This window comes from Ursus americanus, chromosome 4, assembly GCF_024610735.1.
Source record: "Ursus americanus isolate L20-20 chromosome 4, mUrsAme1.1.p, whole genome shotgun sequence".
NCBI lineage: Eukaryota > Metazoa > Chordata > Mammalia > Carnivora > Ursidae > Ursus > Ursus americanus.
Window position 1 is genome coordinate 21,193,159 of NC_142130.1, and position 11,638 is coordinate 21,204,796.

General features: G+C 52.2%; 1 protein-coding gene across 1 annotated transcript; it reads left to right on the forward strand.

Annotated features, from left to right (window-relative positions):
- The first annotated feature begins 570 nt into the window (after positions 1-570).
- On the forward strand, positions 571-9,766 carry AP2M1 (adaptor related protein complex 2 subunit mu 1). Its single transcript, XM_045776617.2, has 11 exons — positions 571-687; positions 2,733-2,849; positions 4,718-4,983; positions 5,731-5,813; positions 6,429-6,564; positions 6,654-6,795; positions 7,295-7,414; positions 7,521-7,656; positions 7,759-7,856; positions 8,401-8,512; positions 9,156-9,766. The coding sequence occupies exons 2-11, from the start codon at positions 2,776-2,778 to the stop codon at positions 9,288-9,290; spliced, it is 1,302 nt and encodes a 433-aa protein (XP_045632573.1). The 5' UTR covers positions 571-687; positions 2,733-2,775; the 3' UTR covers positions 9,291-9,766.
- Positions 9,767-11,638: the final 1,872 nt, after the last annotated feature.

Below are 11,638 nucleotides of genomic sequence, written 5' to 3' on the forward strand. Positions count from 1 at the left end.
TGGCTAGTTTCTTACAAGCATTTGCCTCCTCGCTCCCTGCCCTTTTACTTGGGTCTTGATCCCTGGGAAACGGCTCATGTCTGGAACAAATATTTGATGAAAAACTCTTGGGAGAATCAGAGGTGGTGTTAGAAAGCAGGAAATTCAGTACAAACACTTCTGCCAAGTCGTGTGTGTGTAAAGTGAGCACAGCCAGTCCTCGGACTCCAGAGACGGAGAAGGCCTACAGCAATCTCAGGCTTAACAGATGGGCTTCAACAAACGGCATTAATCCTCCGAAGCTCTCCTAAACACTGAAATAGGAACAGGATGGACTGCAGACTACAATTCCCAGAATGCTCAGAGGGGAAAATGAAGTGAGTGTGGTGGCGTATGATGGGATGTGTATTTCGTGAAAGGCTGAATAAGGCCACTCCTATCCTAAGGCGCTCCTACCCCGCCGAAGGCCGTCGGTAGTTGTAGTTTTGCTAAACCTAGAAAGCTTAAAATTGTAAGCGAGACGGTTGAGGGGCCTGACGGGATATGTAGTCGGCGCCATCGCCGGATGCGCACGCGCAACTGTGTTCGGGGCGGGGCCGCGGCACTGCGGTGAAAGCCGAGGCAGCGGGCAGGCGAGCAGGGGGCGGGCGGACATCTTGGGATCTGGAGAGTGGCCGGGCGGGCCGAGCAGGGGGCCGCGAACACCAGGTAAGCTCGGGATCTGGCCAAGGGTGAGGGAGAACGCCTGCCCCGCTGCCCAGCTTTGCCCTTCCCTGCACTGCGCTACGCGGAAAACTGCCCACACCCGGGAGTGGCCTCAGCCTTCAGATCGGGAGGGAGCTGACGGCGGGGCGGGGGCGCCCGGGGCGCGGTTGCAGGACGGGCAAGGAGCGGCGCCCTCCACCTGACCCGTCCGGGCGCCTCCCGTGAGAGGGAGACTTACTGGAATCCTCCCAGAGTGGGGACGCCGCGCGGCGCCCCCCTCCCCTGGATCGTGACAACCCCCCTGCTCCTTGGCGCCTCCTCATCTCAGCGCAAGGACAATTCCCCTATCTCCTAGGACAGTGACACCCCCTTGTGCCGCCTCCTTGGACTGTGACAAGCCTCCCACCCTGCGGCACCCCCTCCCCCCAGTTGAGTGACACCCCGCGGCTTTTTCCTCAGGCCTGTGACAGCCGCCGCACCCCCGTGGAGCCATATTTTTCCCGCGACGTCTTCCTCCCCAGGGCGAAAAGCCCACCACCCGCTCATGCCTCTACGCTTGAACCCCAAAGCAAGTTACGCAGCCCCAGCTTTCCCTTATTCACCACTGTCAGTCTCTCCCTGCTGTTTTTCCTCTTCAAAGCCTTGACCTTTGCCACACTGGAAACTCCTTCCTCCAGATGTCCCCCCACATTACCCCCTAGCCTGTTGCTGCTGCAGGCTCACCTGGAGTAGACCGCCTGGCTTTTTCTACCAGTCTTTCCCTTTAACTCAGTATTCCCTTCCTGTCCTGGGCCCCACCTCTGCTCCTCTGCTGCTCTGAGGTCCCTACCACTTTATACCTGTGAACTTGCTTCATTGCCCGGGGCTCTACCTCCATTTTGCATTTCTTCTCCCAGCGTCTTTGGGACTGAGGGGTGAAATGCGTCCACCACCACCACCTTGAGAGACCGCTCACTGAGTTTGGGAGACCCTGATGGCCACAGTAATAGGCTTTATTTTCCAGTTTAGAAAAGTCTGCTAAACTCCCTCTGCCCTGTGAAATTAATACCAGAGCTAATTCAGGAAATCTAGAACTAAATTAACCCTTTTTCTTCTTGCAAACAGTCTAAATTAGTTTGACCCAAATAATTTGGATAATTCACGTATTCCGCCCCTTGCTTATAGGTACTCAGGCCAGAAAGGAGTTATGTCATGGGTCTGGAATCATAGACTTTCAGCTGGATTGATTGATCTCTTCGTTTTATGAACCTATACCCTCACCCCCTTATTTTTATTGCATTTGGGAGCTGAGAGGGATCCTCCCTTTTTGAAAGGGAGGTGGTTAAAAATAACTAATAAGAAGCTTGGGTCATTGAAGTGTAGTCTGCCAGGGCTGGGGCCTTTCTACACTGCTCTTTTGCCTGCTTATCTGACTGCCTGGGATTGGTTGGAGCCACACTCCTGGGTCGCTGTCAGGGCCTAAGGCCTCCCTTCACTCCTCCCCAAGCCCTGCACACCCTTTCCTGGAATGTTTAGACTTCTGTGAATTAGAGAGCCCGAGGTTCAGGCCCTGCTGTCTTCTCAGAAGGGTAGTAGAGCCTGAGAGACCGGGTGCTCCTAAAGCTGTGCCTGGGGGCCCCAGGCCTGAACCAAGTGGAGTAATTCCTACCGCCATTCCTGCAGCCGCAGGCAGGCCTTCACAGTGACTCACCGGCTAGAGCCTGGGTGAGAGTCTGCACAGGAAGGGGCCAAAAAGGATCCGTGCTGAGCTCAGCACTGTGAAGAGGGGGAGGGGGATACTCTCTGGGCTCAGCCCCAGAAAAGGGAGGGTCAAAATGGCCTTAGAATCCTGGGCCCAAGTCCCTCTCCATTTCTTTCTCCTTTCCAGTGTGGGATAAACAGGAACTGGAGCCTGGCTAAGGGGAGGGGCATGCCTGGGGAGGGCTTCAGGGTCACTTACTGGAGGGTTGAGTCAGGAAAAAAAGCCCAGCCAGTGACCTGCACAGCCCCACAGGGGATGTTGGCAGAGGTTCTCAGGCCTTCCCTTACCCTGCCTCCGCCTGTCTTAGGTCTGTTCTCAGAGCGATGGGCCTTGGAGACTGAGCTGCCGCCATGATTGGAGGCTTATTCATCTATAATCACAAGGGGGAGGTGCTCATCTCCCGGGTCTACCGAGATGACATCGGGTGAGTCCCCTGGCTGAGCCAGCTGTGCCCCCACCCTTCATCCCTCCTCCCCAGCATGCAGGACCAGGTCCGTTCCTACCAGAGACTTGACTTGGGCCACCCCCATCCCTCGCTGCATCCAAGAAGCTCAGCTAATACAGCCTGGTTCCCGTTAGGTCTGGTGGTATTGGCCTTGCAATAGGTGGGACCTGTGGAATGGTGTGGCCTCCACAGTCTTAGGAACTCTTGCCCTTGCTGCCTTCTGCTTCCCTTAGTGACAGACCTAGTTGCTGGAGATGAGTGCTTTTGCCCTGGCAGATTAATTCCTCCTTTGAGGAGGAGGGAGATCTTTTTCCGGGGGGTAAAGTTAGTGGCTGGGCTGGTGGTACTAGTCCATCTAAGTCTGGCTCTCAGAAGCCCTTCTCATGGTGAGAGCCTTCACTGGATTCTCTTGAAAGCCTCTCCAGGCTGCCAAATCCTCTCCCACTCCCTTTCTCAGGAGGAGGCAGGCTGCTGACTCAGCTGTTTTCAGTTCCTCTGGGCCACTCCTAGAAGAGAGGTTGTGAGCAAGCCTGAGGCACTCTCCGGGTCACTGAGGGAAGGGCAGGGAGGCCATGCGGCCCTTTCTGGCCTATCAGAGTAGACCTGGAAGAGCTCCTTGTTCTGGGTCCCTCACACCTTAACAAGGAGGCACGGCCTGCCTTCTCATTCTGCCCCACCCTGCATGCCACTGTTCTTTCCTGGGTGAGGGGACACATCCTAGCCTCAGCAGCTCTAATGACATTAGGCTCCTCTGGGTCATGCTGCCCTGTTTTTCTTCCTTTAAGAGCTTAGGATAGACAGTTACAGAATGGGCCTGCTGCAGTGCCCTAGCTCCTTGGCTCCCAGCTCTCTGGCTAGTGGGCTGGCCTGGCTTTTGCGGCTGTTTATCCATTGGCTGGTGGTGGGCATGAACTAGAGTTGTGGGAGTGCCTGGCTTGCCTGAACCTGGCTGGCTACACCTATCCGCACCCCCTCCTGCCCTGGATGGACCTGCTTAAGCCAGGGTACATACTGTCTTGCGTGCCTTGCTATGCTTTCCACCCCTTGCCTGTTGCTCGTCTGCTTCCACCTCATGGTGTGTGCTGCCCACCCCAGTGTGTTGTGTGTCTAATCCTCTCTCTCGTTGCTGTCACTCTCCTCTTCTTGCTGGCGTCATTTCTCTCATCCCATCTCATTGGCTGCCGTAGCAATAGGTAAGCAGCCTATCAAGCTGCCACCCAGGTACAGGTGGGTGGGGGGCCCTGCCCCCCATCATTGTTTTCTTCATCTGTTTTCAATTCCTGAACTTGTCCTGGAATTGGATCCCGGACAGGAATGAATGGCCCAGCTCCATGGCCCTTTGGTGCTTCTTCCTCGGTAGATTAGAGCCTTCTCTGAAGTCACGCTGGCTTTGTCTCACTTCTAGAAGAGCGAGGCCTCCCCACTGGTAGGATCACAAGTGGGAGAACTGAAGAAGAAGCAGGGTATCTTTCTCATTTGGGTGTGGAGCTTACTGAGAAGGTAGAGAGGTGGCAGCTGGGAAATTGGGGCCACGCCTGGGAGTCAGGAACATACCTCCTTAAGCCTGATGGACTTCACTTTATTAACACTACACCTGTCCCCCTGTCATTCCCACCTGACTTCCCTGTCTCTGGTGGCCTTCAGATACCAGCTCAGCTCTGGCTCTCCTCCCATGCCTCTGCTGGGAGCCACAAGGGAACTGCCCCAGTGGTTTAGACATTGGCTTCAGGATATGTGTCAGACTTAAGCAGTGAAGGGGGGGAAAGATTGTTAGCAGCTGTGGTTGATCCCCATGGAATGAGGTTTGACGGGGTGCTGAGCAGCCCCTGTGTACCCTTTTCCCTCAGGAGGAATGCAGTGGATGCCTTTCGGGTCAATGTTATCCATGCCCGGCAGCAGGTGCGCAGTCCCGTCACCAACATCGCTCGCACCAGTTTCTTCCATGTTAAGCGGTCCAACATCTGGTTGGCAGCTGTCACCAAGCAGAATGTCAATGCTGCCATGGTCTTCGAATTCCTCTATAAGATGTGTGACGTAATGGCTGCTTACTTTGGCAAGATCAGCGAGGAGAACATCAAGAACAATTTTGTGCTCATATATGAGCTGCTGGATGGTGAGGCTGGCAGGGCGGTGGGCCTAGGGTGGGGATGGACCTGACAGGGCCTAGCCTGGAGGTAGGAGCACGTGTGAGGTTCCCTCCAGTGTCCTGTAAACTTTCTTTTCCTGACTGTCTGGTCTTTTGAGCCTTGAAAAGGCCAGTCTAAATTCAGCCCTAAAGGCTGCTCTGAAGTAGAACACAGAAATAGGCTAGCGAGTGGAGGTGGGGAGAAGGGGAGGAGGACCAAAAGATATTTCAGGGGGCTAGGAACCTAACTGTGGGGCTTGGTAGCTGGGCTTCCTGCAGCTAAGCACATTTCCCTCTTACCTTTGTGGTTTGGGCCTTAGTTCACTGACCTTCCAGCTTTCTATCTCAACAGCTGCCTCAGAGCCTGAAGGAGGGTGAGATATTACCAACTTCTGGGGTTGCATTATCTCTGTTCCTCTGTAGGGTATGATTTAAAGGAACAGAGTCTTTCTACCTTCCCAGAATCTGTTTTTTAAGGACTCAGTGCTTCTTGATCTCTCACCCATTGGCCACGAGATTCTTCTGGTTTTCTCTGTGAAAACATCTGACGTTTTAACTTTGTTCTCTTATGAAGCACAAATCCCAGTAAATGATACAAAACTAGAGGACATTGCTGCAGATGATCCCATACTCTTCTAGAGCTGTGTTGGCCAGATATGTCCAGGCCAGAGGAGGGATCGGACTGAGGAAGCCTTCAGTTTTTTCCAGGAGTTGATAGTTCCCTTCCTTTTGCAGAGATCCTGGACTTTGGCTATCCACAGAATTCAGAGACAGGCGCACTGAAAACCTTCATCACTCAGCAGGGTATCAAGAGCCAGGTATTCAGTGGGACAGCCACAGCAAGGGTGGGGCCCATCCTCCTCGAGCCCCCCCCCCCCAGCCTTGTCCCAGCAGACTCAAGAGCCCACCTCTGACAGGAAGTGCTGACCTGAGCCCTCTACCACGATTGCAGGCCTGTTCTGCTGTATGTGGCCCTCCACCCTAGGAGCAGCCGACTCAGCATCTCTGTTACTGGGAATACAGTTCAAGCAGTTTCCTTCTGCACTGGGGGAAGGAAGGGTGTGGGCTGCCCTGGAGGCCTGGTGTTCCTCAGGAGGAGAGAGCGTGGGCCCTCCTCTAGGACCCAGGCCTTATAGCTGCCTTCTCCTTCTTTTCTGCCTGCCTCTTCCCGTCTGTGCTCCCCTACTGCTTCCTGTGGGCATCACATTGGCCCTTTGGCCTCCAGCATCAGGTAAGCTGTTCCCCCAGCTTCCACCTTTGCAGCTTTGCTCCAGTTTTCTTCAGGCCCTGCTGCATGAAGCTTATGGGGAGGATGAGTTACAGGGTGGGGACTAAAAGGGAAGGGGAGTGAGAGTGGAGTGGGGATAGAGACAGGATCATTGAAGGTGGAGAAGAATGAGGCCATTAGTGTTTTTCTCTGTCCCTCCACATAGACAAAAGAAGAGCAATCCCAGATCACCAGCCAGGTGACCGGGCAGATTGGATGGCGGCGGGAGGGCATCAAGTATCGCCGGAATGAGCTCTTCTTGGATGTGCTGGAGAGTGTGAACCTCCTCATGTCCCCCCAGGGTGAGAGCCCTCTCGTGATGAAGCTGGAGGGGCAGGGGCAGGGCAGGATTCTCATTCTAACTCAGATGTCCCCATGTATCTATCACCAGGGCAGGTGCTGAGCGCGCATGTGTCAGGCCGGGTGGTGATGAAGAGCTACCTGAGTGGCATGCCTGAGTGCAAGTTTGGGATGAATGACAAGATTGTCATTGAGAAGCAAGGCAAAGGCACAGCTGATGAAACAAGCAAGAGGTGCCTGAGCAGGGTTGCTGGTGGGAGAGGGTGGACCTTGGAGGGCTGAGCAGGGCTTGGTCTGTCACAGGTTCTTTTGAGATATCATTTCTGCAGTAATGCAGATTCCCTCTTCCCAAGGGTGTGCTTGCCTGGTTGCTCTTGACATCTGTGCTTACAAGAGATGAGAGAATTGTCCTCATCTTACTTGAAGAGATGGCCCCTTTGTTTGATCCCCAGGGCCGAGACTCTTTTATACATATGATGGCCTCTGTCCAGTGTGCCTGAAACCTCTGGGTCCTAAGCAGCAAAGTTCTGCTGAGGTGATGAGCTTGCAAAGCTCCCACTCACCCCTAAGTCAGCATCAGAGACCCCTGAGTCAAAAAGCTGCATTCTGGTAGTTTTCCACAGTCTGTAGTTCAGGCCTCACTCAGCCTTTGGGGGTGCGATAGTCTCCCAGTCCAACTCTCTCCTGCCACTCTTCTGTACCAACGAGGAGACCTTCTGCCCCTGCTCACAGTGGGAAGCAATCAATTGCCATCGATGACTGCACCTTCCACCAGTGTGTGCGACTCAGCAAGTTTGACTCTGAACGCAGCATCAGCTTCATCCCACCAGATGGAGAGTTTGAGCTAATGAGGTGCCATTGGGGTGTGAGGAGGCAGGGGGTGCTGCTGGCCAAGAGAGATGGGGGAGAGGGAGGAGGACAGGCTCTTTTGTGCCAACCTTGCTCCCTACTCCTAAAGGTATCGTACCACCAAGGACATCATCCTTCCTTTCCGGGTGATCCCACTAGTGCGAGAAGTGGGACGCACCAAGCTGGAGGTCAAGGTGGTCATCAAGTCTAATTTCAAGCCCTCGTTACTGGCTCAGAAGATTGAGGTGAGAACAAGGGACTTGGGAAGAAGGAAACACTGTCTCCAGGTGTAGAGGCAGCTGATGTCAGGGTTTGACCGAGCTCCCTGACAGGTGTATCACTTCTAGGTGAGGATCCCAACCCCGCTGAACACAAGCGGGGTACAGGTGATCTGCATGAAGGGGAAGGCCAAGTACAAGGCCAGTGAAAACGCCATCGTGTGGAAGTGAGTCTCCTTCACAAAGCCACTGCAGGGCTCAAGATGCCTTGGTGTACCCTCTTTTAAGTTTTACCTTCATTCTCTTGAGAGAGAGAGAGAGAGAGAGTGTGTGTGTGTGTGTGTGTGTGTGTGTGTGTGTGTGTTGGGGGGCGCCTGTTTCTTCAGGAGCCTCTGCTTGTGCTGTCACCCCTATACCTCTGTATGAGTGTGCACATGCCTGCACCTGGGTGCATGCATGCATTTATTATCAAAATGCTTTCATGTTTTTCCCTGTTTGCCCTTGTAATATTTCTGTGGAATAGCGAGCAGGGGATAGCATGCCTGTGTATCTAAGCTGAAACTGCAGCCCACAGTGCTAAAGGAATAGCAGACCCAAGGTTCCATAACAAGTGGTTATCAGGGTCTTCCCCATACTTTTTGTCCTGGCATCTCCCACAAGCTCTTCAGTTCTCTTCCCCCCCCCCCCAATCCCTCCAAAAAAGCACCCTCCACCTTGAAACTCCTCCAAGCTATCAGGGGCACTTGCTGCTTATTGCCCCTCTGTTCCCAGGATCAAGCGCATGGCAGGCATGAAGGAATCGCAGATCAGCGCAGAGATTGAACTTCTGCCCACCAATGACAAGAAGAAATGGGCTCGACCCCCCATTTCCATGAACTTTGAGGTATGGCAAAGGAAGGGCCTAGAGCTGTGGCAGGGTGTGCTAAGAAAGGTCTTAGGATTGTTCAGGTCAACTTCTGCACCTTACTACCTGCAGATGAGACCTAGAGAGGGGAAGTGACTTTTAATTCATACACCCATTCCTTCCGCCTTCAGGCCTTACTAGAAATTACTATTCACGCTGATAAAAATCTTTGATTTCTTAAGCTGTCATAAAACAATTTTTTGGAAAAATTTAGATTGCTTGAATGCCAAATTATTTACAGACAGGAGAATGGGCTGACTTTGCTTTGTGCATGTTAGACATATAATTTTCTCCACCTTATTTTTTAAGCCCATAATATTGAGCAGGATAAGTTCTACAGTGGGTCTTTGGTTGCTGCCTCCTGCTGATTAAAGGAATTGATTCAAGTTATCACAGGCAGGGCCTGACTTCAAACCCAGGTGATTATTAGTTACTGTTGGATATGCCTTTCTATAGTAACCTCTTAAGAAGACCCTTCTTAAGCTTCCCCAGCTTCTTTCAGGACCCCAATCATTGAAACACCTGTAATAGAGATGAAGTAGGTCAGGGCTACAGAACTTCCCAGAGGAGAGCAGCTGTGAGTGGAAGACTACACTCCTAACTGGAGCTGTCCCTTGCCCAGGTGCCATTCGCACCCTCTGGCCTCAAGGTGCGCTACTTGAAGGTGTTTGAACCGAAGCTGAACTACAGCGACCATGATGTCATCAAATGGGTGCGCTACATTGGCCGCAGCGGCATTTATGAGACCCGCTGCTAGCTGCCTAGTAGCAGCTAGCCTGCCTCCCCACCCGCCCTTTTCCACAGGTCTGGGTGCCCTGGGCCACCACACTTCAGTGTCTCCTCCCTCCTGCTTTGCTGCCTTCCCTTTGCACCAGCCCCTGAGTCTAGGTCTGGACCAACCACATTGCGAGCGGGACTGGTGGAGCAGTCCCTGGGCTCCCTGGGCAGGGTGGTTTTTGGGACTCCTACTCCACCATCCATCTGTCTGCCCTGGCCCAGTGCCAGGCTCTGTGTTCTGTGACCAAAGCCAGGTGGGCTCCCTCTCCTCCCCTCCCCTGTGGCCACATCTCTCTGGAGTGGGAGGGTTGGCTGCCCCTCACCTCGGAGCTCCCCCAAAGGCCAGTAACGGATCCCCAGCCCTCAATCCCTACTCTGCTTTGGGATAGTGTGAGCTTCATTTTGTACACGTGTGACTTTGTCCAGTTATAAACCCAATAAACTCTGTAGAGCGGAGTTGCTAAGTGTTAATGCGGGAGATGGATGGGGAGGGGGACTGATGGGATTGCTCTTCGCAAATCTCACGTGGCCTGCTATGAGTAGAATTTTATATGCTGAACTCTCTTAAGGCTCTTTTCTTGTCTTGTGTCGATTGTTAGGCCCTTCAAGGTTATCCAAGCCCTTATCCTTACTGGTGTTATCCCAGGTCTCCTGTCTCCCCAAAACACAACCTCAAGGGCAAGCACCTCCACCTAGTCTCAGTTCCCTGAGGGTAGAGATTCTATCCCTAATTCACTTTCACCTTTAGGTAGGTAGTTTCTAATTAGCAGAGATTAAGCAAGGTTTACATTTGGATTTTCCCGCCATCCTGAGAAACTGATCTCTCAAAAATGTCCTCTTCCCAATTACCCAGGCTTCCCAAACATTGGTGAATGGGTGATAAAAGGAATTCTCTTTTCTGTAACTTCCCCTCTCCAAAGAATCTTGTGATAAGCTTGTCCTTGAGGGGACTGTTCCATACCCTGCTGGTGTGTTGGAGCAGATAAAAGCACATTTGCCCTCACCATCTTTCCCTTGTTTGGCTTCAGCCATTTTAAAGATAAAAAAAAATCTATTAGAGAAAATTTCAAATATAAACAGAAGTATCAAGATACAATGAACCTTCATGTCCTATCATTCAGCTTTAACAATTACCAACTCATGGCCAGTTCCTTAGTATCTCATGATTTGTGTTCACACTTAATCCAAGAGTCCTGTGAAATTGTTTACAACTTGTATCTGGATCTAAACAAGGTCCATTGTGGTCTGTGAATGCTATTTTTTGAGAGGGGGCGGGGAGTGGGAAAGGGGCAGAGGGAGAGGGAGAGAATCTTAATCAGGCTCCTCACCCAGCATAGAGTACAATGTGGGGCTGTCTCATGACCCTGAGATCACCACCAGAGACGAAATCAAGAGTCCGGCACTTAACCAACTGAGCCACGCAGGCACCCCTCACTTTTTAAAACCTATAAACAGGTTCTCTCTCAGCTCTTACAATGTTGTTGAAGAAGCCATCGTTTGTAGTTTCCCCATCAGAATTCCTCTTTCCATCTCTTGCCTATAAAGTGGTTGTTAGATCTAGTAGCTTAGCTTTTTTAAACTTTTTTTTTTTTTTTTAAGTTTTATTTGTGTAATTTCTACACCTAACGTGGGGCTCAGACTCGGGACCCTGAGATCGAGTTGCATGCTCCTCTGACTGAGCCAGTCAGGTGCCCCAGTTTTTTAAACTTTAGTTGGATGGATCCTTCTCCATGGCAAAAGGATAGTGGATCTTAGGTGAAAATCTTAGAGCTAAGTTGGAAGAATACTCACTTTAAATGTAAAGCAGTAGCATAATTTGGGGGAAATTCCTAACTTAAAGAGGGAATCAGTGAAAGTAGCTTTATACACTCATTTAGGGAGCTTCCAGGTGTAGAGAAGTCTGGGGTGTGTAGGTAGAGAATAAATGCCAATGAATTTGCATGGGCCTATCTCATTTTCTTGCCCTTTGGCGGTAAGTGAGCTTGTGCCCTAGGGTGATGTTAGGACCCAGTGGGCACAGTTCGCAGAGGTATGCTGACCTGTCAGGCGAGAGAACTAACACTAGCCACCAGGTCAATACAACAAGCCCGTAGGTCATGGGGACCAGAACAAAACCTGTGGGCCGCGGAGAACTGTGCAGGGAGCTTCTGAGAGCTCAGGGACCGAGCATGAATCAGCAAAGCTCCCGGCGGCCTCCAAAATGGACCTGGCTGGGCGCGCTGAGACAGACGCGCCTCAAGAGAACACAGAATCTAGCGAGGCCCGTGTGCTTTATCAACCGCCCGTCTCTTGGGAGGTTCCCATCCGCGGGACCATCGGTGCCTCGTG

Excerpts from the sequence above, each read along its gene's own strand:
- AP2M1 (XM_045776617.2), top strand. The coding sequence starts at position 2,776 with ATGATTGGAGGCTTATTCATCTATAATCACAAGGGGGAGGTGCTCATC. Across the intron at positions 2,850-4,717 it reads GTCTACCGAGATGACATCGG|GAGGAATGCAGTGGATGCCT; the intron begins GTGAGTCCCCTG and ends CTTTTCCCTCAG. Across the intron at positions 4,984-5,730 it reads CATATATGAGCTGCTGGATG|AGATCCTGGACTTTGGCTAT; the intron begins GTGAGGCTGGCA and ends TTCCTTTTGCAG.